This window comes from Canis lupus, chromosome 18, assembly GCF_011100685.1.
Source record: "Canis lupus familiaris isolate Mischka breed German Shepherd chromosome 18, alternate assembly UU_Cfam_GSD_1.0, whole genome shotgun sequence".
NCBI classification, from domain to species: Eukaryota; Metazoa; Chordata; class Mammalia; order Carnivora; family Canidae; genus Canis; species Canis lupus.
This window is the reverse complement of record NC_049239.1, coordinates 33,820,207-33,841,770: the sequence shown is the minus strand read 5'-3', so window position 1 is coordinate 33,841,770 and position 21,564 is coordinate 33,820,207. Positions and strand designations below refer to the sequence as shown.

Here is a 21,564-nt window from a genome sequence, read left to right as displayed (position 1 = left end):
TATAGCTCATGGGTTTGAGAGCCTCTGGATTGTCTTAATGGCTAAATAATCACAGGCTCTTACTGTTTGCGAGGCATGAATTTCTCTGGAAATACACATTTCTTAAAAAAATAAGTTCTAATCTATTTCCATTTGCTTAACTCAAAGGTCAAGTAACCAAAGATTAATCATTCTTCAACATTATGAGCCAGTCTGAGAATTTCTTTTTCCTTTTTTTTTTTAAAGATTTATTTATTTATTTATCATAGACAGAGAGAGAGAGGGAACAGGAGGAGGGAGAGGCAGGCTCCATGCCGGAAGCCCGACACGGGACTCGATCCCAGGACTCCAGGATCGCGCGCTGGGCCAAAGGCAGGCACCAAACCGCTGAGCCACCCAGGGATCCCTGAATTTCTTTTTCCTAAAAATAGGTGGTGCTTTGCCCATCCCTCAGTCCTCAGTTGAACTTGGGTTCCGCCTTCATGTTCTATCACATGTTGTAAGGAGTAAAGGACTTTTAGAGACTAAGTTGTATTTTACTCAGTCTCTGCTGTCCAACCCAGCAGAAACAATGATTTTCTCTTCTTATTCTAGCGAGGGGGTGCACTTGTGCAAGGAGGTCACCTAACCACTTGTCTGGAGAGAATGGTCTGGAGTAAGACTATGACCAAGTTTCTCAAAGACTGAAAGAAACGTGAGCTTCGGAGTAAGGGTGACCTGTCTCAGAACCCTAGACCTCACTCACTAGGTGGGTAAGTCACCTCATCATTGCTGAGCCCCTGTCATAACCTCTACCCCTCCCAGGATGGTTGTGGGGATTAAATGACATGTGGTTTGCAAAGGAACCTTGCAACATGCATTGCCAACGGTCGGCACCAGCCTGTCTGCTTCTCCTTGCACAAGTTGCCTAATGAAGGAGCTATTAGTTAGAAAAGAGAATCTACTAAAATATTTAGAAATTCTTTCTACCCAGCACTGAGACAAGGAGTCAAAACTAAGAACGAAGTCCCCATTAGGGGACTCTAAGAATATGTTCAGTCTACTTTATGACCTCAGAGTACCCACTTTCTTATCCATTATTTCTCAGTAGGCTCTTTTTCAGACTAAGCTTGTTCTATATTTATGACACTAATTTTTGCTTCTTATTGCTTGGCCGAATCCCCTGAGCATAAAACAAATGGTTTGTCTCCAGTGGCTAGTGGCAGTGTGTAGATGAAAGTTGGGAATGGATGCGAGTGGGGGAGGAGAGACAGTGGATGCCTGACTTTGAAGGCTGGTGTGACGGATATTTGGCTAGTGCAGGAGTGTTGTGGATAGGAGAGAGGGGTTTTGTCATCCAGCTTCTAAGAATTCATCCTACAGGAAGACTTATCAAGGTATACAAAACTGTACAGTCAAGTACAGATTTATGACACTATTGTTTGTAAAAATGAACATTGGAGACTACCTAATGTCTGTTACTGGGAGAGTGGTTACACACCTCACGGTGTGCACATCCTATAGAACATCACGTAGGGATCTGAAGGAACAAGGTGTAGTTACGTATGTTAACAGGAAAGCATAGTCTTAAGGTATTTTTCAGTAACATAAGCAATTTTCAGATCAGTTTGTACCGAATGATGAGAGAAAGGGAGAGGGAGAGAGAGAAGACAAGCTTGGCATTAAGAGTGGGTCATGATGGGGAAGGACTCTCGCTTTTTGTGCATTTTTATTTTGTTGCATCCTGTTTTATAAGAAGCATGGGTTGTTCTTCTAAAACACCCAAGTAAACAAACAAACAAACAAACAAACAACAAACAAAAAACCCTCTTGGCTAAAGTATAAATGTATTACTCTTAAAGTTCAAAGAAGTTAAAAGAGTTGTCCCCTCCTCCACCTTGCCACACGCTCTTCATACTCACACATGATAATCATGGGACACAGGTTAGGGGGCGCTGGATTGGCAAGTGGGCATGAGCCATTCAGTTAAGATTCAATGGTTTCTTTTCAACAGAAGAGGAGTCGCTGGAATGGGGTCATTACTGGAGAGGCCACTTTCTCCTTCATCTCTTTTGGAATCACTTAGAATAGACCAATCAATGTATAAATCATTTTCTCTAAACTGGGGACACAATCTTTTCAAAACAGAGCTCATGGCTCTCTTGTTAGGAAAATGCTAGGCCTGCCCTTCACTTGTAGCCTCCTGTGTCACAGCCAGCACATAAAATAGTGTCCTTACCTGCAGCGCTGTGGGACAGTGGTCCTGACCGCAGATTATGTCTGGTAGGCATGTGAGCAGAGACCCACCTGAGACCTCACTCAAAGCCCCAACATGCGCAATCTGGATGGAGACAGGACACTTGAAGTCTGGCTTCTCAGATTCTTTAGAATAAAGCACAGCATAATTTTCAGATTTCTCTTCACACGACCAGGCTAACAATCTGAAGGTCTGGAAAATGACATGCTCATCTCTCTCCTTCTAAGATGTTTGTTCTTTTAAATAAATAAAAAGGGGGAAATATAGGATATATGTGAAGAATATGTGTATGTGTTAGAGCTGTCGTACTGTAGTTACAGCAACACTGACAATTCCACAGTGACATATTTTCTAGGTATCCTTGTGGCTTTACATCCAAAGGCATTAAACTTCAGCAAGTTTCATACATAGTTGACTTGCATAGTATAGCATGATTTGCAAACATCACTTAATGATGTGTCGGGTGAAGTGCCCAGGCCTCATCAATTCTACCTCACAGTTGCTCTAGAATCTGTCCCATGGCCACTATTCTTCAATTTATCCAGACTCTTCTTATGACTGCTTTTCCGATCTCCACTTTCTCCATTTTATGACCTCTTTTTATCTTGCTGACCAATTGATATTCCTAAAACACAGTGTTGAGCATGCCACTGTGTGTTAAAACATTTTCAGCAGGACTCAGTAAGCCTTAGCAGTCTACACCCCTTAGCTTGGCTTTCCAGGTCCCAAAGAACTTGAGAGAAACCTAGTTTTCCAGACATCCTCCAGTAACTTCCAGAGATCCTAAGTTCCAGGCAAACTGAATTGTCCCTGGATTCCCCACGCGGTACCCTACTTCTACCTGGGATTACCTGCTAACGTGGTTATAACTTGAAATTTCCTCAGACCTCACCAGCCTGAGGATGAATAGGAGGCACATTAGCATCAGTACCCCAATTTCACTAGCTTCTCAGACACAGGAAGTCCAAGCCCTTACCAACTTTTCTTTCAAATATTTTGAGAATTTCAGTAGAGTGTCCCCATATATTGAAATGATATCTGAGTTGACAGCCAGGCACGCTGCTACTCCACCCTGCTAGGTGTCAGGGAAGATGTCTGTGTTTCTGGTGGTGCCAGTGGCTTCACCATGTCCTCCTGCCAGTGCATCTTAAGCCCTCCTGAGGCCAAGGTTGACCTTGGCAGAGTGAGGAAGAAGGACTCTCTCCCCTTTAGGTTCCAGTCTGTTGATGGCATGTTAAAGCAGTGTTGTCTGGGCTCTAGTGTGTTAAGAATACACAGAAAGAATAATCTTTTATTTTGCAGTACTGTTGGAATTAAATTTGCACTCCAAATCTGCATCACAGCTCCCAGGGTGCATTTAGAATCACTTCTCTTTGGTAATTTAGGTTTTGTTCTGGATCCCGAAGTTGATGCCTGGATTTTCTTCTTGTAGGATGGGTTGTTCTGTAGTAGGTTGCATTGTTTCTTGCTACCAGTTTAGTAGACTTGTCCAGGAAACTCTTATTTCCTTTTTTTTGGCTGATGTTTGATAGTGCACTTTAAGTTCTTAATAGGAGACATTTTGGCCTTCAGGCAGGGAGACTTTTCTTTGGCCTTCCCCATTACTTCATCAGACATATCCACACACCCTACCTCCTACAGATGGACTCTGCTGAGGCAGATTTCATGTTTACAAAAGAACAAACAATGTGATAGCATTTACGTGAAGGTCAAAAATATGTAGACTTTGTTCTCCAAATATTTATAGAACATTTGTGTTTGGCTGACCTATAAAGGCAGGCAAGAGGGAGAGAGGAAAGTGTCAGGGAGGGATACATAAAAGACATTACCTATATTAGTAATGTTTAATTTTTTAGGCTGAGTGGTGTGTCCATGGTGTTTGATTTTATTATTACTTATAATAGACGTATACTCATTACATATATATGAATTACATCACATCCAAAATTTTAAATATGAAATGTGTCATAATTAGAAGTTTTTTTCCGATTTAAGAAAACACAGTTTTCTTAATTTTATTTATTTATTCATGAGAGACACAGAGAGAGAGAGAGGGGGGCAGAGGGAGAAGCAGGCTCCATGCAGGAAGCCTGACATGGGACTCGATCCCAGGTCTCCAGGATCACTCTCCAGGCTGAAGGCGGCACCAAACTGCTGAGCCACTGGGGCTGCCCAAAAACACGTAAGTATTGATTTGTACTTTGCTCTGCTTTCTGAAACCTTTGCTTTTTAGTGCTCTTCCTCTTTATTGTTTACTGTAATCTTCAAGTTCTGGAGAGTCCTTTTCATATTTGCCTTCTTTTTCTTATCTTAGGGGCTGTCCTGTGTTCCTTTTTGGTTTTTACCTCTGCTCCCTTCATGACTGCTAGCTTCTTTAGCTCTTGTAAATTTGTCTTTCACCTCCCAGGCTTATACTGCCAGTAGTCAGCAACTGAGCTCCTTTTGCCTCTTTTTGTTTTCAGGAATGGTTTTCTGTGTACATTGCAGATGCACTGTCTATTAGACCAGACCTTTGGGTTTTCTATTTCCTTTTTTTTTGGCTGATGTTTGATAAAGATGCACTTTTAGATATTTTATTTTATTTTATTTTATTTTATTTTATTTTTATTTTATGGACACTCTGTAAACTTTTTTGGGAATTGCAGTTAGGGCAGATTTTTAAGAGGTGCCAACACTGTGATGAATGGAGATAGACCCTAAGAAAAATGCTTTCTTAACAGTTTCTCCTTGGGAAGTTTCTGCTGCCCTTACTTCCAGTAAAGAACACTTAGTGTAAACATCTGCAGGATACCATACAGCCATTAAAAATTATCATGTGAGTTATTATTTATTGATATGGAAAGATGTGCATGATATATTAATAAATGAAAAGGTATATAGTATGCATATATGCACAATATTTATACATAATGTATATATTATATGATTTTATTTTTATTTAAAGCCTTCTATATCTAAGAACATATATATGCATAGATAAAACTAGAAGGACAAGGATCCCTGGGTGGCTCAGCGGTTTGGCGCCTGCCTTCGGCCCAGGGCATGGTCCTGAGGTCCCAGGATGGAGTTCCACATCGGGCTCCCTGCATGGAGCCTGCTTCTCCCTCTGCCTCTCTCTCTCTCTCTCTCTCTCTCTCTCTCTCTCTGTGTCTCTCATGAATAAATAAGATCTTTAAAAAAAACTAGAAGGACATACACAATATTGGTTTTATCTAATTGATAAAAAATATTAACAGTGGTTATCTTGGAATGGTAGGATTTGGGATATTTTTGGTTAAGTTTATATGATTTTCTCTGTTTTCTAAAGCACTTGAAATAAGCATATGTGGCTTTTATAAAAGCTAGCAAATTGGGGTGCCTGGTTGGCATAGTCAGTTAAGTACCTGCCTTTGGTTCAGGTCATGATCCCAGGATTCTGAGATTGAGCCCCAGGTCAGGCTCTTTGCTCAGTGGGGAGCCTGCTTCTCCCTCTCCCTCTGCCTGCCGCTACCCCTGCTTGTGCTCTCCCTCTGTCAAATAAATAAACAAGAATTTTTTTTTTAAACCAGCAAATTAATTTCCATTTTGATTAAAAAAAAGTTTTTGGTGAGATTAAGAAATTTCTCCTCAAAAGATTTCAGAGTTTTTTTTGGGAGAAAAAAAAATCTGCAAGTATACTTATCTGGAAGTATCCCTTACCTTTTAGCATTTAGCATAACATATTAGCAGATTTTAAAGTAAAAAAAAAATGGGAGAAATCCACACAGTATCTCACTGCACACATATTAAAAATCACAGTAAATTATAAATACGGGCCATATCGCTGTGGTGGTGAGGGTAGGTCCTCCCCTAAGATAAAAGCATTGGGGAGAGTGGGATGGACACAGAGTGTCACAGGGTGGACTGCAGAGAGGAAATGCAGCTTCCTAGGGTTGCTTAGTTCCATCTAAGGAAATGGAGGTGTGTGAGTTTCTCCAGGGTATCCAGTGGAGTGCCCTCAAGGCAGAGGAAAAAGCAATCTCAGTAGTTTTTCTTAGGACATGAGCATGCTTTTGATTCCACTGTCCCCACCTTGAATTCTAAGACACAGGTCAGCAGTGACAGTTGTAACCACTGTGGTGGCAGGATGCCAGTCTCTTCTGGTTTGCCTGGCACTTTACCATTTTAGCACTGAAAAGTCCTATATCCCTGGAAGCCCCTCAGTCTCAGACAAAATTGGATGTTGGTCTTCCTTATATGATGGGCACATCAGCAGGGGCCAGGAGAGGTACTTGGCTGAGCAGTAAAAGATTGTTGAAGGCCATGCCTATCAAACAAGAGGAGGTGGCAGTTACCCTGGTGACTGCGATAGGGTCTACTAGAAGCAATGCCAAGATATGGCCCTGCTGTTGGCAGCAGGGATCTGAGTTGTAAGAGAAGAGCTGTGTTGACAGCTCCAGCAGGAAGGGAGGGGTTTCCAGTTGTCCACTGTTGTGATAATGAGGAAACCAAAGGCGTTGGGATGGAGGTGCAGGACCAGCAGGGGTGGCAAGGATCCAAGAACTGCACTGACAAAGACCACACTTACCATTCTCTTCAGTCGCCCTGCCCCCACATCAGAACTAGGAAACATGAGCGGGTTCTTTTTCAGACTTCATCCAGTTTTGGGGACGAGAGTCACCTTTAGCTCATTTACACATCAGTACTTAATCATTCTTGTTCACATTCCTCAGCTAAAAAAACAACAACAACAACAAAAAAAAACAACAGTGCTTAAATAAAGTCAAGTATTTCTTAACTCACCAGGCAAGGGAATGTAGATCACAGAGGAAATTTACTGAGTGGTTTTGCCAAGGGGAAAAAGTCCAGAGTTGTTCACTGCTCCAAATCAAGGACTGAAAACTAACACTTGGATAGGAAAGGACAAGTCCACAAACCTGTGTGCTGGTTAAACAGGACCTGCAGTCCATTGGTCAAGAAATACTTCGAAGTTCGATTCCCTGAGGTCAGGCATGCCTGGGGTGCTCAGGGTTTACAGTCCTAACCAGTTGCAGCTGCTAAGAACCAGTTATGATGAAACACAATGTTTTCCTCTGCGGTCTCCTAGGCAAGTGCTGCTCTAAGTAGGAAGTTTTCTAAGTGGAAAGGTCTCTTGTAGCCAGACTTTGCTTCCTCCACCTCTCTATTTTGATCCCTGCATCAGCCACTATTCCCTGGACTTCGCTGGAGCAAATTCCATCTTTTTATTCCGGACAAATAGAACTTTCCTTAACGTTTTCAAGTTGAGTTTTGATCACTGTTTATTTACCCACATTTTCTTTCTTCCCCTCTCCCTCCCTTCCTTCCTTTATTTTTTCTCTGATGAGGGCAGACGATTTACTCTCCATCAACTCAACCTTATCTCTTTAGTTCCTCCAAAGCCTTCCTTTGCAGCCAGGTTCCCACAGCTACATTTGTCCTCAGTCCAACTGTGTGGCTTGGGCTCCCAGGGAGGCACTAGCTTTGACCCCCAGGTCATCTTTCTTTTAGATCCACAAGAGCATTAAATAATAGCACATCTGCATTTAATTATGATTCAGGCTTCCTGGCCCCACGACCACAAATTTCTAATGCTTTGGAGGGAAGGAGTGTTTGCTATAGTTATTGGCTGTAGTGACATTGTATTCGATCTACCTTTCATTTCCTAGATGTAGTCATGAATACATAGAAAGAGTGGCTAAAATGGTTTGGAGTGGAGTGTTTGGATGATCTGACATGGTTTATTTATTTTTTTAATTTTTTAAAAGATTTATTTATTTATTCGTGATAGACATAGAGAGAGAGAGAGAGAGAGAGAGAGAGAGAGAGAGAAAGGCAGAGACACAGGAGGAGGGAGAAGCAGGTTCCATGCCGGGAGCCTGACGTGGGACTGGATCCCGGGACTCCAGGATCACACCCTGGGCCAAAGGCAGACGCTAAACCGCTGAGCCACCCAGGGATCCCCTCTGACATGGTTTAGATGGGGTTCCTCACATGGCTGCACATGCAATACTTTGTTTTTTTAGTTTCTTTCTTTACAAATATGCTTCCCATCTTGATCCCCTCCCCCTTTTCCCTTAAACACTGGTATAGAACTGTAACTTTGACTTTGGTTTCACAATTTATGTGGCTGATTTCATAGACTGTTGTGTTTCAGGTTATATCTCTGACAGTTATAAATACTTTTTTTTTTTTTCACTTTAGAGCATAGGGCTTTCGTATTGGTAGTTTGGAAGGGACAAAAAGTAATAACAACAGAATTCATTATAAGGAGGACATATACTTTTCTTAGTACAAACCACATACCTCCTCTGTCCCTAGCCCAGTGCAATGCTTCTGTCCATAGTTGATGTTGAATTCCCCATCCACGCAGCCTGTGGTTAGCCACTGCTAGACATTTCTTTCAAATGTGATGCTCCCTGTGGAATTCACTGTGGCATGAAGAGGAGCCTTGGTGACTGACATTTTTGGCACCTTTTGCTTGCTGTGGGCTTCAGGTGCCTTAACCCCTTTCCAATATCATGATATTTTCCTTTGCTCAAGATTTACTTTATGGTTGATTTTTACTATGGACACCTGGACATCAGAAGTTAGACTGTTTAAGGAATGCATGTTGTCATAAGTAGGGTGAGTCTCCCACACTTAAGACATCAGGGTTTGTATCATCAGGGTTCCTGTTAATGGGATAGTATGCAGAAAAATCTCTAAACCTGACAGTATGATCGATCACATAGCAATACAGGTCATATTCTTTTTTTTTTTTTTTTTAACGATTTTATTTATTTATTCATGAGAGACACAGAGAGAGAGAGGCAGAGACACAGGCAGAGGGAGAAGCAGGCTCCATACAGGGAGCCCGATGTGGGACTCGATCCGGGGTCTCCAGGATCATACCCCAGGCCACAGGCGGCGCCAAACTGCTGCACCACCGGGGCTGCCCAATACAGGTCATATTCTAAACACTACCAAAGGGGCCCATAAGATCAGGACCTGTTTTGAAGATAATAGGTGATATTTACTAAACTAATCAACTAATTATACAGTAATGAAGGGTAACAAACAAATGCTCATTGGCAAGTAATTCCTTCCTTATCTCAGGATAATAATACAAGGTTAGCTTATCATACTTTTGGTCAGATGACCTCAGGTTTAAGTATTAATACATTATATAATAATATATATAAGAATTAAGAAAATCATATGGTCATTTGTCTATGTAGCCTAATTGTGTTTATATTTTCTTCCTTTTTTAATTATTTATTTATTTTTTATTTATTTTCTTCCTTTTTAACTTATGTCTTTGTGTATTAAATTGTTGCTACAAACACAATAAAAAAAAAAAATCACTAGGTCCAAGGAAAAATGTGACATAGGTAAAGTTTGAATTCAATGGCTTCCACTTCCTTCTCATTTTCCTTTCTCTTGCTACTTTTTTCTCTTCTACTCTTGCTACTTCTCTTGCTACTTCTTCACTCCCACATAAGGCCTAAACTGGACCTCATTTTGGGTCTCAATCAGCTACTACACAATTTATAATTAAGGTATTACCTGAGGAAATATTTATATATGACCTCTGTATTTATATTTTTTTGGTAAATGTTTACTTTGCTATGTTAAAATTGCAGAAAGTTACAAAGATAATACAAATAACCCCAGTTTACCCTTTACCCAGATTCAGTAATTGTTTACATTTCCCCTATTTGTTTTATCATTTGCTTGCTCCCTTCATTTGTAGGTATATATGTATTTTTTTCTGAACCATTTGATAGTGAGTTGCAGACAACATGCCTCCTTACCATTAAATACTTCAATATGTATTTTCTAAGAACAAAATATCCTCTTATATAACCACAGTGGAATGATCAAGACCAGGAAATTTAACACTGATTCATATTAAATTTATAGTCTATATTAAATTTCATAAGTTATCCCAATAATATTCTTTAAACCTTTCCCCTCATTCTAGATCCAATCCAGGAACACACATTATACTTAGTTGTCATGTTTCTTTAGTCTCCTTTTTTTTTTTTTTTTAAGATTTTATATATTTATTAGAGAGAGAAGAGAAAGCATGACCTGGGTGTGGGGGGGGAAGGGCAGAGGTACATGGAGAAGCAGACTCCCCACTGAGCAGGGAGCCCTATATAGGGCTGGATCCCAGGACCTTAAGATCATGACCTGAGTCGAAGGCAGATGCTTAACCAACTGAACCACCCAGGCACCCCTCTTTAGTCTTTTTAGAATTGGGACAGTTCTTTCGTCTTTTTCATTTTCCTGATACTTAAAAAAAAGTGCTGGCCACTGATTTTGCAGAACATCCTTAAGTTTGAGTTCGTCTGATGTTTCCTCATGATGAGATTCAGGTTATGCATGTTTGATAGAAATGCCACAGAAGTGATGTGTTCTTTTTGGTACAGCATATTAGAAGGCTCACGATGGTTGGAATACATTACTTTTTTATTTTTTATTTTATTTTTTTTAAAGATTTTATTTATTCATGAGAGACAGAGAGAGAGAGAGACAGAGAGAGAGGCAGAGACACAGGCAGAGGGAGAAGCAGGCTCCATGCAGGGAGCCTCACGTGGGACTCGATCCCGGGTCTCCAGGATGACACCCTGGGCTGAAGGCAGCGCTAAACTGCTGAGCCACCCGGGCTGCCCTCATTACTGTTTTAAAACAGCACTCAAATATGAGAAAGCTTTCATGTCCTAAAGGAAAATATATTTAAAAATGAAATGAGAGGGCATAATGTATTTCAATAATACATCTTATCAAATCCCTTAAGGGATTTTGTTTGTCACATGGTATGTCCTACTATTATTAGTTCACCCATTAATTCATTTATTTGTTCATTTATTTAGTCCATGTTGGTCAAACACCTATTGAGTGGTAGAATACCACTCCAGGTGCTGAGGATAAGCAGAAAGAACAAAAACAAAACCACATCTTCCTCCTGAAGCCTCTATATTCTAGGGTGGAGAAATACATATTGAACAATTTAGGTTGTTACATAGTATGTTAGGAGGTAAGAAGTGCTGTGGGGAAGATATAAAGCAGGAAGGTATGATTGGGAACACTGCAGGAGGCTGTAACACTAAGAGAGGTGATGAGGAAGGCCTTCCTGAGAAGGGAACCTTCTGGCCCAGTGGTTGAGCAATGTGACTTCTTTACATGCAGTGAAAGAACTGTACCTCTGAAAATTTTATTAGTGAATTATCTATAATTTATCCATCAAGTAGTTGAAATGTCAGAGGCTGGGGAGGAGGCAAGTAACAGTGACTACTGTTCACTGGAATTTAGAATATTGTGTGAGTTGGAACTGGGAAAGATGTAATCCTGGTACAAGGTTTCAGAGAATTAACCTAGTTGCTGCTAAGTGGAATAATAAAAGATAAGGCAAGGGACAAAGATGGAGGGCTAAGGGGGATAAATGGGGCAAAATTTGAATAAGAGCTGGCACAAAGTAAGCTAGACAATAACGTACAATGCATATATTATATGCTGTATTTTAAGATATTGTATTCTAATAAAGTAAATAGACTCAGAAAGTCTATTTCTAATTCTAAGAAAGTAAATTTGTTTTCAGATTGCATGAAGCAATGTTTTTGACACTTGAGACCATAGGAAGAATTTTGCTTAATTATACAATGTCTCAGAAATGAATCTGCTTACGTCCACATAGCCTACAGTGAGAGTTTCATGTAAGCGATAATACAGGTCAATGGATCCTCTTGCCTGGTGGAAAGGGAGTCTTTTAATGAATATGTTTTCTCAGTGAATGTCCATTCTACTATCTTCAAAGTTTGAGGTTCCAGCTGCTGTTTGCTGTTGGGATGGGGAGATGCCTAAGGGTCTTCCTTCTCCCCTTTCATCTCACTGTTCCTATAAGTCCCATCTTCTCTGCTGCTCTTTTCACCTCCTTTGGCTACCCCTCAATCCCATATGGTTCCCCAGGCCTGTAATGCTCTTGATCACAACTACTTCCCATTCTTTCTTTCAAAGACACTCTGTAATGTCATTCTCTTGTGGTCTTTCTCAATTATGTGGGGTTCACAATTGGTTTTCATCAGTGTGCTTCTCAGAAAGCAAGGTCTGCAAGTGGGCAGGAGGTGGTATGATGATTCAGTTGTGTTCTAAGAATGTGGGACACTTACTCCAGAGCTTCCTGTATTCCTGCTTGCTATGTGGCAGACAGGACAGTGTCGAAGTTGAGATGTGACCTCCGGGGCCTGGTTTCAATTTTGGCCTCACCACTAACGAGCTATGTGACTTTGGGAGGTTAGTTTATCTTTCTGTGTCTCAGGATCTTCATATGTAGAATGAAGATAATAAGAGTTCATACTTCATGGGGTTGTGGTAAGGTTAGATAGGTTAATATTGGGAAATGCTTTTTAGAATAGAGCCTGAGCCATAGTGGGAATGGTATAAATGCTGATTAAATAAATATTAAAATAGGTTTGAGGTGACTGTTGTGTGGAACAGGAAGGTCTGGTTTAGGGCAGTGGCTGGTCCTTGTTCACCATAACAAGGACTCGGAGCTATACTTGCAGTAGCCAGAGGCAGTCTCTTCACTCCAGCACATTCTATAAGGGTAGTTGTAATATAATACCCTATGCCAGGTTTGCTGTGTTTTCTCAACAGCTGTATCAGTTCATGAAAGAGCTGTGTGTGGCTCAAGAGCAATACCGGGAAATGCTAGTCACTAAGGCCTACTGTGTGCTCCACCTCTCTTGATTCTCCCAACAACCCAACAACATCAGTGTGGCAGATGCTGCCAGTTGACCATCAATATCCATTTTCCCTTTCTTCTTTTATTACAGAATGCCTGGGTATTGCCGAGCACATGGTTGCACAGCTAGTGACTATATTCCCCAGCCTCCTATACAGCTGGGGGCATGGCCATGTGACCAAGTTCCGGCCAAAGGAATGTGAGCAGAAATCAAGTGTGCCATTTCCAGGTTGTGCCTTCAAAAGGAACAAATGTATGCTCCCTTTGCTCCTTTGTCCCCTTGTCATTGGTTGGCATGCAGTTACGGCCAAGGGAGGGGGAACAGCCATCTTGGACTCAGAGACGAAAGCCTCATATTGAGGCTGGCTGAACTGGACAGTCAAGCCACCTAGCTCTGAGGTGTTTTGTGTGAAAGAAATAAATTTTTATATTGTTTAAGTCATGGTATTTTGGGGGGCTTCTTTTCATTATAGCAGCTTAGATTATGGATAATGTGGAAGATATTAATATCTCTATCTTACAAAAGAGAAATGGAAGCTTAGAAAGATTAAGTAACTTGCCAGAGGTCACAAAGTTCATAAGAAGCCATAGTGGGATTCAAACCCAGGTGCTCTGATGCTGGAGCTGAGACTTTTTTTTTTTTTAATTTTTATTTATTTATGATAGAGAGAGAGAGAGAGGCAGAGACACAGGCAGAGGGAGAAGCAGGCTCCATGCACCAGGAGCCCGACGTGGGATTCGATCCCGGGTCTCCAGGATCACACCCTGGGCCAAAGGCAGGTGCCAAACCGCTGCGCCACCCAGAGATCCCCTGGAGCTGAGACTTTTAACTGGGCATCATGTTATGTTGTTTTGCCCCTTGAAGCCCTGCTGGTCTATGATCTGGGTTTATGGGAAAGAAAGGGGGAAAGAGATACCTGTGCCAGTCCTCCTGGTCTACATCCTCAGCTACAACAACCGATACTTCTACTCAGCGTGTATAATTTATAGCGATTTGTTTCTTCACAGGTACATAATTGTGTGGTCTCAATCCATATTGAATGTATTAATTTATTTATGGGTTTTTGTCATTTTTTTGAATTGTCAGTGTTTAAGGATCTAAGTCTGGTTTCTGCACACAGGTTTATTAAGCCCAGAGTCAATCACAAATGCAACACTTAACAGCATACTCAAAGGAGACCATCAAAATACCTCAAAGACAGCAGCCTTGGAAAACAACTCAAGCCAGGCAGAGCAATCCCAGTAGATAACAAGACAAACTTGCAGAGGCCTTGCGAGATCCCAGATGAGGAGGCAAAGTAGGTGAACAGCAGGAGCCAAAGCCAGTCTGAGTCAGATACAGGGGCAAACTTGATAAAGGCTGAACTCCAGCCGCAAATGTTTGCTTGCTCTTCTTGTCCTACTCAAGGTATCACAATACCATCACTGATGAAGTCAGACTTTCATGAAAGAATGGAAGAAATCTCTTCAGATTTCTGTGGCCACAGTGGGGCTAACATAATGCCTGTTCTTGGCACTATTCCTAACACTTGTTCATCCTTCAAGATTCATTTGGCCATTGTTTCCTGAAGGAAGCCTCCCATGGCCTTTCAAGTTCAGGTTAGGTGACTTTCTTTGGTACCACTGTGGCAGCTGTACTTCCTTTCTCAGAACGTTCTTCACACTGTGTCATTTCCTGGTGGGTTTTTTTTTTTTTGTTGCTGTTGTTTTGTTTTTTGGCCTATACCCATCTCCATTGGTGCTCTGTTCCGAAAGACAAGTATACAAACCACAGAGGACAGTATAGACATCTACTGGATGGATGGAATGAATCCCATGGGGGGGTGCATAATAGTTGAAAATAACATGAGAACTGTTGTTCTTTTTGAACAATCTAATAAGACATGCAATTTGTAGGCATCTAGAATCCAACTCTTTACCTATCTTTAAAATTTTATTTCCAGTCCTCACTCTCAAGCATTGATGAGTGTCAACTGGCTCAAGTTTTGCAGAAAATAAAAAAAAAAAAAAAAAAAAAAAAAAAAGGTTTTGCAGAAAATGATTGACAATATGTCACAAGGGACTTCAAATGTTCATATGATTTGATCTAAAAATTATTTCTAGAAATAGGTCCTAAGGAATAAATACAAATACCGAAGAAGGATGTTCACTATACTGTTTTTTATACTGGAAAAAAAATTAAATGTTTCCAGGAAGGGAATGTGTAAATAAGGGATTAGTTCTTTCATTGCACATTGTGTAACCATGAGAAAAAAAATTACACTTTCGAAGAATTTTTAATAACTCAGGGAGAATTTCATCTCATAAGATTAAGTAAAAAATAGCAGGACATAGGACAGGGTTGTCATGCCATGGTGCCAGAGAGGCTGGCAGCAAGGTGGCAGACAGGGAGTTTTGGGATGCATGGCAAAGGAGTTTCTGATCAGATTCAGGAATAAGAAATTTAAACAAAAGATGTGGTGACCTAACAATTTTGGGGGAGACCTAACCATTTTGTTCTTGATGGGCATGCTTTGCATTTCAAGAAAGCGGAAGATTCAGCAAAATTACAAGAGGTTGCTATGGAAGGAAAAGAAGGTTCAAACCTTATAGGAATCCCTATTCAAAGATGGATGACCTGATAATTTGCTGAAAAGGAAAGGCTCAGGAAGCAATTTTGAAAAGTTAACTAGCCTTTGTCGGAAGAAGAAGTTGTTCAGCCATTGCCAGAAGAACAAGATAGCACTGACCAGATTTCATCTGAAGGACACTGCAGAGTTGACCAGCCTCAGCCAGCGCAGTGTAGCAAAGTGTAAACTTCATTACTATTCCAAAGAAATATAAATCATCGGGTGAAAAAGCACAAGGAAAATGTGAACGAGTAAAAGCTAAGTGTACTGCTAAGAAACAAGAATCTGAATGGAGAAAATGAGAGAGACAAAGCTCTACAAAATGAAAAAAATGGAAGCACTCAAAAGTTGGGCAAAAAGCCTAAAAAAAAGGACCAACCAAACTTGAATTCACCAATGGAGCATCTTTTAAAATATATATATATTAAAAAACTGTCAGATGTTTTGTCCTTAATCTAGGGTTAAACGATCTGCTGTCTATTGAGTTCTTTTGTACGTGTGATGTACCTCCCAACAATTAACTAGATTTCTCAACATAAACTGCAATGCTAAGCTATACTAAATATCACATGTCTAAATATTTTTGTCCTTGTAAGGGAACATTTTCCATACATGATCTACAGAATATGATTTTTTTTCTTATTTATTTGCCTCTGAGGAAAGTTGGCCTAAAGAATGGAAAGAGCCTTTTGTTTGGGTGACAGGTTTAAGCAGGTAATACTTTTGTGTCATGTGAAATTCAGGTGAAATGAAATTTTTTGAAAGTTTAAAAAAAAAAGCAGCTTGTGGGCAAAGGCAGTGCCATTTTTGTGGTCCTGCAAATTTCCATTGTGGCCTAGCGGGTGGGTTGGTGGGGGTCTTCACACCAAAGATGTCTTGACTCTGCTCCTTGCCCGTTAGCCACTCCACCCTCTCCCCAAACAACTCAGCTTTCTGTGTCCAGGCCAGTGAGGGGAGGGCCCTCCCCTAGCATTAGGAAGGAGAGGTCCTCTTTGCCACGGTCTTTTGCGGGGAGGGGGTGGCAGTTACACTTCAAGTCTCATCTCCCTCAGGGGCAAGGTGGTGGAGGAGCACCCAGGGTCTTCTCTGCGTGTGGGGAAGGGCTCTGAGTGCTTGCAGTGCCTCCCTGTCTCTGATGCTGTGTCAGACTGTTGTAAACTGTTGTTCTGTATGAGCAAAACTGTCTCTACTAAACAGATTTAACAGTTGAAAAAAAAAGCGGCACACAAAATTATATATTCTGTATGACCCATTGCTAGTGTCTCTCTCTCACACACACAAACACACACATTACATATATAAGAGAAAATATTAGTAAGAAAGATATCTATTTATTACCACCCATGGATAATTGTTTATTTTACATATTTTTAGTATTTCCAAGCCCCCATTAGTAGGCATTCGTTACTTTTAAAATCAGAAAAAAGGAGTTAGGGTAATAACAAATTCCAAATCCTCACTTCTGTGTTTCCTTTTTCACAAACACCCAGATCAATACATGGAACATGTGGCCTGGAGGAGAAAAAGCATATGGATTTTTTTTTTCTCCCTTAGGACAGTTCCAACGATGGCCATTACCAGACGCCAAGGGACATGTGGGCCACCTCCTTCTAAGTAATTGTTCTTATTAAAGCAGGCATAAGGTGTGGCAAAACAAAATAGGCAGAGTAGAGGGTACATGACACTACCACATATAAAACCACTGGCACTTTTTCAAATTCTGCTTCCTTCTCCTGTCTTGCAGGCCTAGCCCACAGCGGACTGGAAACATACAGCTGTGGTAGTGTTCACCGTCCTTCCCTCTCAGGGCATTCTGGATTGCAACACACCTCTTTTCTTTTATACCCTGTTCCTTTTTTCTACCCCTCTCTCAATCCCCAAGTGACTCCAAAAGGCCACTGTGAAAAGAATGAAAAAAAAAAAAATACGTGGAACATTCTCAGCCCCTCAGAGGGTGGGTGGAATCAGAACAGAAATAACTGGGGATCCCTGGGTGGCTCAGTGGCTTAGTGCTTGCCTTCGGCCCAGGGCATGATCCTGGAGACCCGGGATCGAGCCCTGCATGGAGCCTGCTTCTCCCTCTGCCTGTATCTCTGCCTCTCATTCTCTCTCTCTGTGTCTCTCATGAATAGATAAATAAAATCTTTTTTTTTAATTTTATTTATTTATTTATTCATAGAGATGCAGAGAGAGAGAGAGACAGAGACACAGGCAGAGGGAGAAGCAGGCTCCATGCAGAGAGCCTGACGTGGGACTCGATCCCGGGACTCCAGGATCATGCCCTCGGCTGCAGGCGGCGCTAAACCGCTGCGCCACCGGGGCTGCCCTTTTTTTTTTTTTAAAGAAAGAAATAATTATCTCGGTTTCTCATTACTGCTCATGCTGCTCTGTATACATGTCATCCAACAAAACAGAATTCATCCTCTCCATTCTTTTCTTTCAAATAGTGATGAAAGAAAATTTGGTCAATAAAGGTTCCTTGTCGAGTGCCCAGATTTTTCTCTTCAGCATTAATTGTATGGCCTACTTTGTATGGTCGGTTGTGGGTTTGGTGACATCAGGATTCATGACACTATATTTTGTGCCAGTACATTTAACTTCATTGGGTTCTGAATAATCAGAGAATAGCATTTTCTAAATAACAATTTTATTCAATACCAATGAAAATACTCATGTGTTTATATCAATAAAATATAAAAATCTGGGACCAAATTTGTTTACTGAAGCAATCTCCTGGAGTTACCTTTAGGAATCAGATAGATAGATAGATAGATTTATTTATTTATTTATTTATTTATTTATTTATTTATTTATTCATTCATTCATTCATTCATTCATTCATTCGAGACAGAGAGACAGAGAGAGGCAGAGACACAGGCAGAGGGAGAAGCAGGCTCCATGCAGGAAGCCCGATGGGGGACTCGATCCCGGGACTCCAGGATCATGCCCTGGGCTGAACGAAGGCAGGTGCTAAACCGCTGAGCCACCCAGAGATCCCCGTATCAGATAGATTTAATGTGTTTTTTAACTAGGGCTGATTTTTAGAAGTGTTTTCACTTAAACTATAATAAAATTATAGTTATGAAGTCAATGAATATAATATTACATACGTAGTCAATATAAATTCATTGTCATTACTTGTAAGCACATACCTTATTTTAATGTACAAGATATGACATGATCTGAAGTGTCTTGTTTCTCCATTTCTATTTCACTGGAAATTCCTTAGGTATCCAAACCAACACTGAAGGAAACATAGAAAAAAAGAAACAGGACAATGTTCATGTAAAGGACAAAGGTTAACACATGACACCAGGTCTTTTTTTATTTACTTCGTTGAAATTTACCTTAGTCGATGAAAAAAATGATTAGTTTGAGTTTTTCAACATTTATTTATTCAATAGGCCATGAGCTCGGGAGATGGTCAGGGCTAGAATCCTGGCTCTATGCCTTAATAATGGTGTAATCTTGGAAAAGTTACTTATTTAACCTCTCTATGCCTCAGTTTCCTAATCTGTAAAATGAGGATAATATTAGTACCTGTACTAATATTAACTCATAGGGTTATTGGGAGGGTCAACTAAGAAACTACATGCAATAAACTTTTTATTTTTTTTTTGTACACAAAAATCTTAGAATACTCCTTGGCACAGAGTAAATACTCAATAATTCTAGGTGCACCAGATCCAACACAGAGCAAATCAAATATGGCCCTTGCCCTCATGGAGTTTACACTCTAGTGGCAGTATGGATGGAGTGGGTAGCAAAAAACATCACACAAATCACACAGCTAATAGCATCTTCACAGCTGTGTTAAGTGAAATGAAGCAAAAATACAGGGCACTGAAGATCAATTTTGGGGCTGCTTTCTCAATGAACTGCAAAAGAGAAACTTTTATGACTTTGAGTCCTGATAGCACACTTTTGTAAAATTAAGAACACCTGAAATTTTTTATTGTCATATGTCTGCCCATTATTTGTAGCTTTATTGGAAAAAGTAAAATTTAAAAGTTGAGCACTCTTATTTTGAAGATCATGCTATGTTTATATGTATTAAGTAAGGTGTTTAAAGGGAAATCCTAGCACCTCAAGGAGGAAAATCATTCGGTCCATTTGATTACGACAAACCAATCCATGACTTACTAAACATTTAATTTTCCAACATGACTCTTGAAAAACAGAGTTCCAAAAGTTTTAGAATTTTTCAAAATTCTTATTCTGAGAGAGGTAGGATGGCACAGTGGCACAGGGCCCAGGGTTTGAAATCAGAAGGCCAAGGATCTAGGCTCTGACATTTTGCTAGTTTTTAAGCTTAAGGCAAGTTCCTCCACCTCTCTTCAGCCTCAGATTCTTCATATTTAAAGTGGGGAATTCAAACAAAGGATTGCAGAAGGGGAAGTAGGTTGGGGATGGGGTAACCGAGTGACGGGCATCAAGGAGGGCACATGATGAGATGAGCACTGAGTGTTATACTATCGGCAAATTTAATTTAAATAAAATAAAAAAAATAAAGTGGGGGGACAACCAACCTTCCACCACGCATTGTAAAGATTAAATGCTATTGTCTGGCAAACATCTAGCAGCATCTAGCACAAGGTAGACACTCTGAAGAGGGGAGCTGCTAACCAAAAGGGAACCTAAAAGACTGAACGTCCTTCATTATGGGTTTGAGACTCTTAAGATCATTAAGAACCTGTCAATGTTTCACTGTCTTGTTTTTATTTTTTTATTATTTGTTTTTTAAAGGTTTATTTATTTATTCGTGAGAGACCCACATAGAGAGAGAGAGGCAGAGACACAGGCAGAGGGAGAAGCAGGCTCCATGGAGGGAGCCCGACGTGGGATTTGAACCCAGGCCTCCAGGATCACGCCCTGGGCTGAAGGCGGAGCTAAACCGCTGGGCCACCCGGGCGGCCCATCCTCATTTTTTTTTTTTTTAAAGGCAGTTTTCCTGTGTATGTAGTCTACGATCCGATTAAACTAACATGACATTTGAGAATAAACTAACGCGTTAAAAGCTTAGCTGTTTGCATTTATTGCAACTTCCCATCAATCCCTCAGCTGCAAAGGACACTAACATTAGGGTATGTCAAAAATCCATTTTGCACCGAGGAATTCAAGCCAGGATTTCTGACTTCTTGAGAGCGGAGATCGCGTTTAGGGTGCAAAGCCCCACCCAGCAGCACCTTAGCTTTCCTTCTGCAAAACCGGCAGCCCCTCCCCCGCCCCCCCAACCCCGACCTTCGCGTCTGGGCGGGTTCCAGAAGGATGCACTGGAGGCGGGAGGGAGTCAGGGCCCGGAAGGCGGGGCCCAGACCTGAGTTCAGAAATCGCGGGGTTTGGGGGGCAGAGGGGCGGGGCTCCCCCTCCCCCGACACACCTCCTTCCCCGCAGCCCTCCCGCCTCTCCCAGCCTCCCCGGGGCCGCAGCGCCTCGCCCCTCTCCTCCAATCCCATCCTGCCTGGCGCCCGGGCGGCCAATCAGGAGGCGGCCTTCCGCGGGGGGCGGGGCGAGGGGCGGGGCTGACCGGCGCAGGCCGAGGTCGCCTACTTGAGCCGCGCGGCGGAACACGGGCTGGGCGGCGGCGGTGGGGACGCGGGGCCGGCGGGGCGGGCACCATGGCGGACAGCCGGGACCCAGCCAGCGACCAGATGAAGCTCTGGAAGGAGCAGCGCGCCGCGCAGGTAGAGCCCGAAGCTTGGCGCAGGGCGCTGGGCGTCGGCGAGTAACGGCCCGGGCATCGCCTGCGCTGCGGCGCCCCGGGGGTGGGGGTGCGGTGGGGGCGGGGAGGGCGCTGCCTCTGTGCCCGGGGAGGGGGGGAGTCTGTCCTGCGGGTCGCAGCCCGGGGAGGGCGCTGCCTCTGTGCCCGGGGAGGGGGGGAGTCTGTCCTGCAGGTCGCAGCCCGGGGAGGGCGCTGCCTCTGTGCCCGGGGCGGGGGGGGGGAGTCTGTCCTGCAGGTCGCAGCCCGGGGAGGGCGCTGCCTCTGTGCCCGGGGCGGGGGGGGGGGGGGGGGCGGGAGTCTGTCCTGCAGGTCG

General features: G+C 42.1%; 1 protein-coding gene and 1 long non-coding RNA gene across 6 annotated transcripts in view; one reads left to right on the top strand and one right to left on the bottom strand.

The window, feature by feature from the left end:
* Nucleotides 1–21,564, bottom strand: part of LOC119864211 — a 51,099-nt gene that overhangs the window by 12,719 nt on the left and 16,816 nt on the right. For 3 of the 5 annotated variants that reach the window (XR_005373379.1, XR_005373383.1, XR_005373382.1), the window contains exons 4-6: nt 18,682–18,773; nt 6,762–6,906; nt 1,675–3,982 (exon numbers count right to left, since the gene is read on the bottom strand). This is a non-coding gene — a long non-coding RNA (uncharacterized LOC119864211). Of the gene's footprint in view, nt 1–1,674; nt 3,983–6,761; nt 6,907–7,110; nt 7,239–18,681; nt 18,774–21,564 lie in introns of those variants that run through there. The other 2 variants (XR_005373380.1, XR_005373384.1) reach the window with 2 other exon arrangements.
* The window catches only part of CAT (catalase), a 39,985-nt gene continuing 39,562 nt past the window's right edge, over nt 21,142–21,564 (top strand). The window contains 1 exon segment of the mRNA NM_001002984.1: nt 21,142–21,213. Within this exon segment, the coding sequence (NP_001002984.1) occupies nt 21,148–21,213 (66 nt within the window). The 5' untranslated portion in view covers nt 21,142–21,147.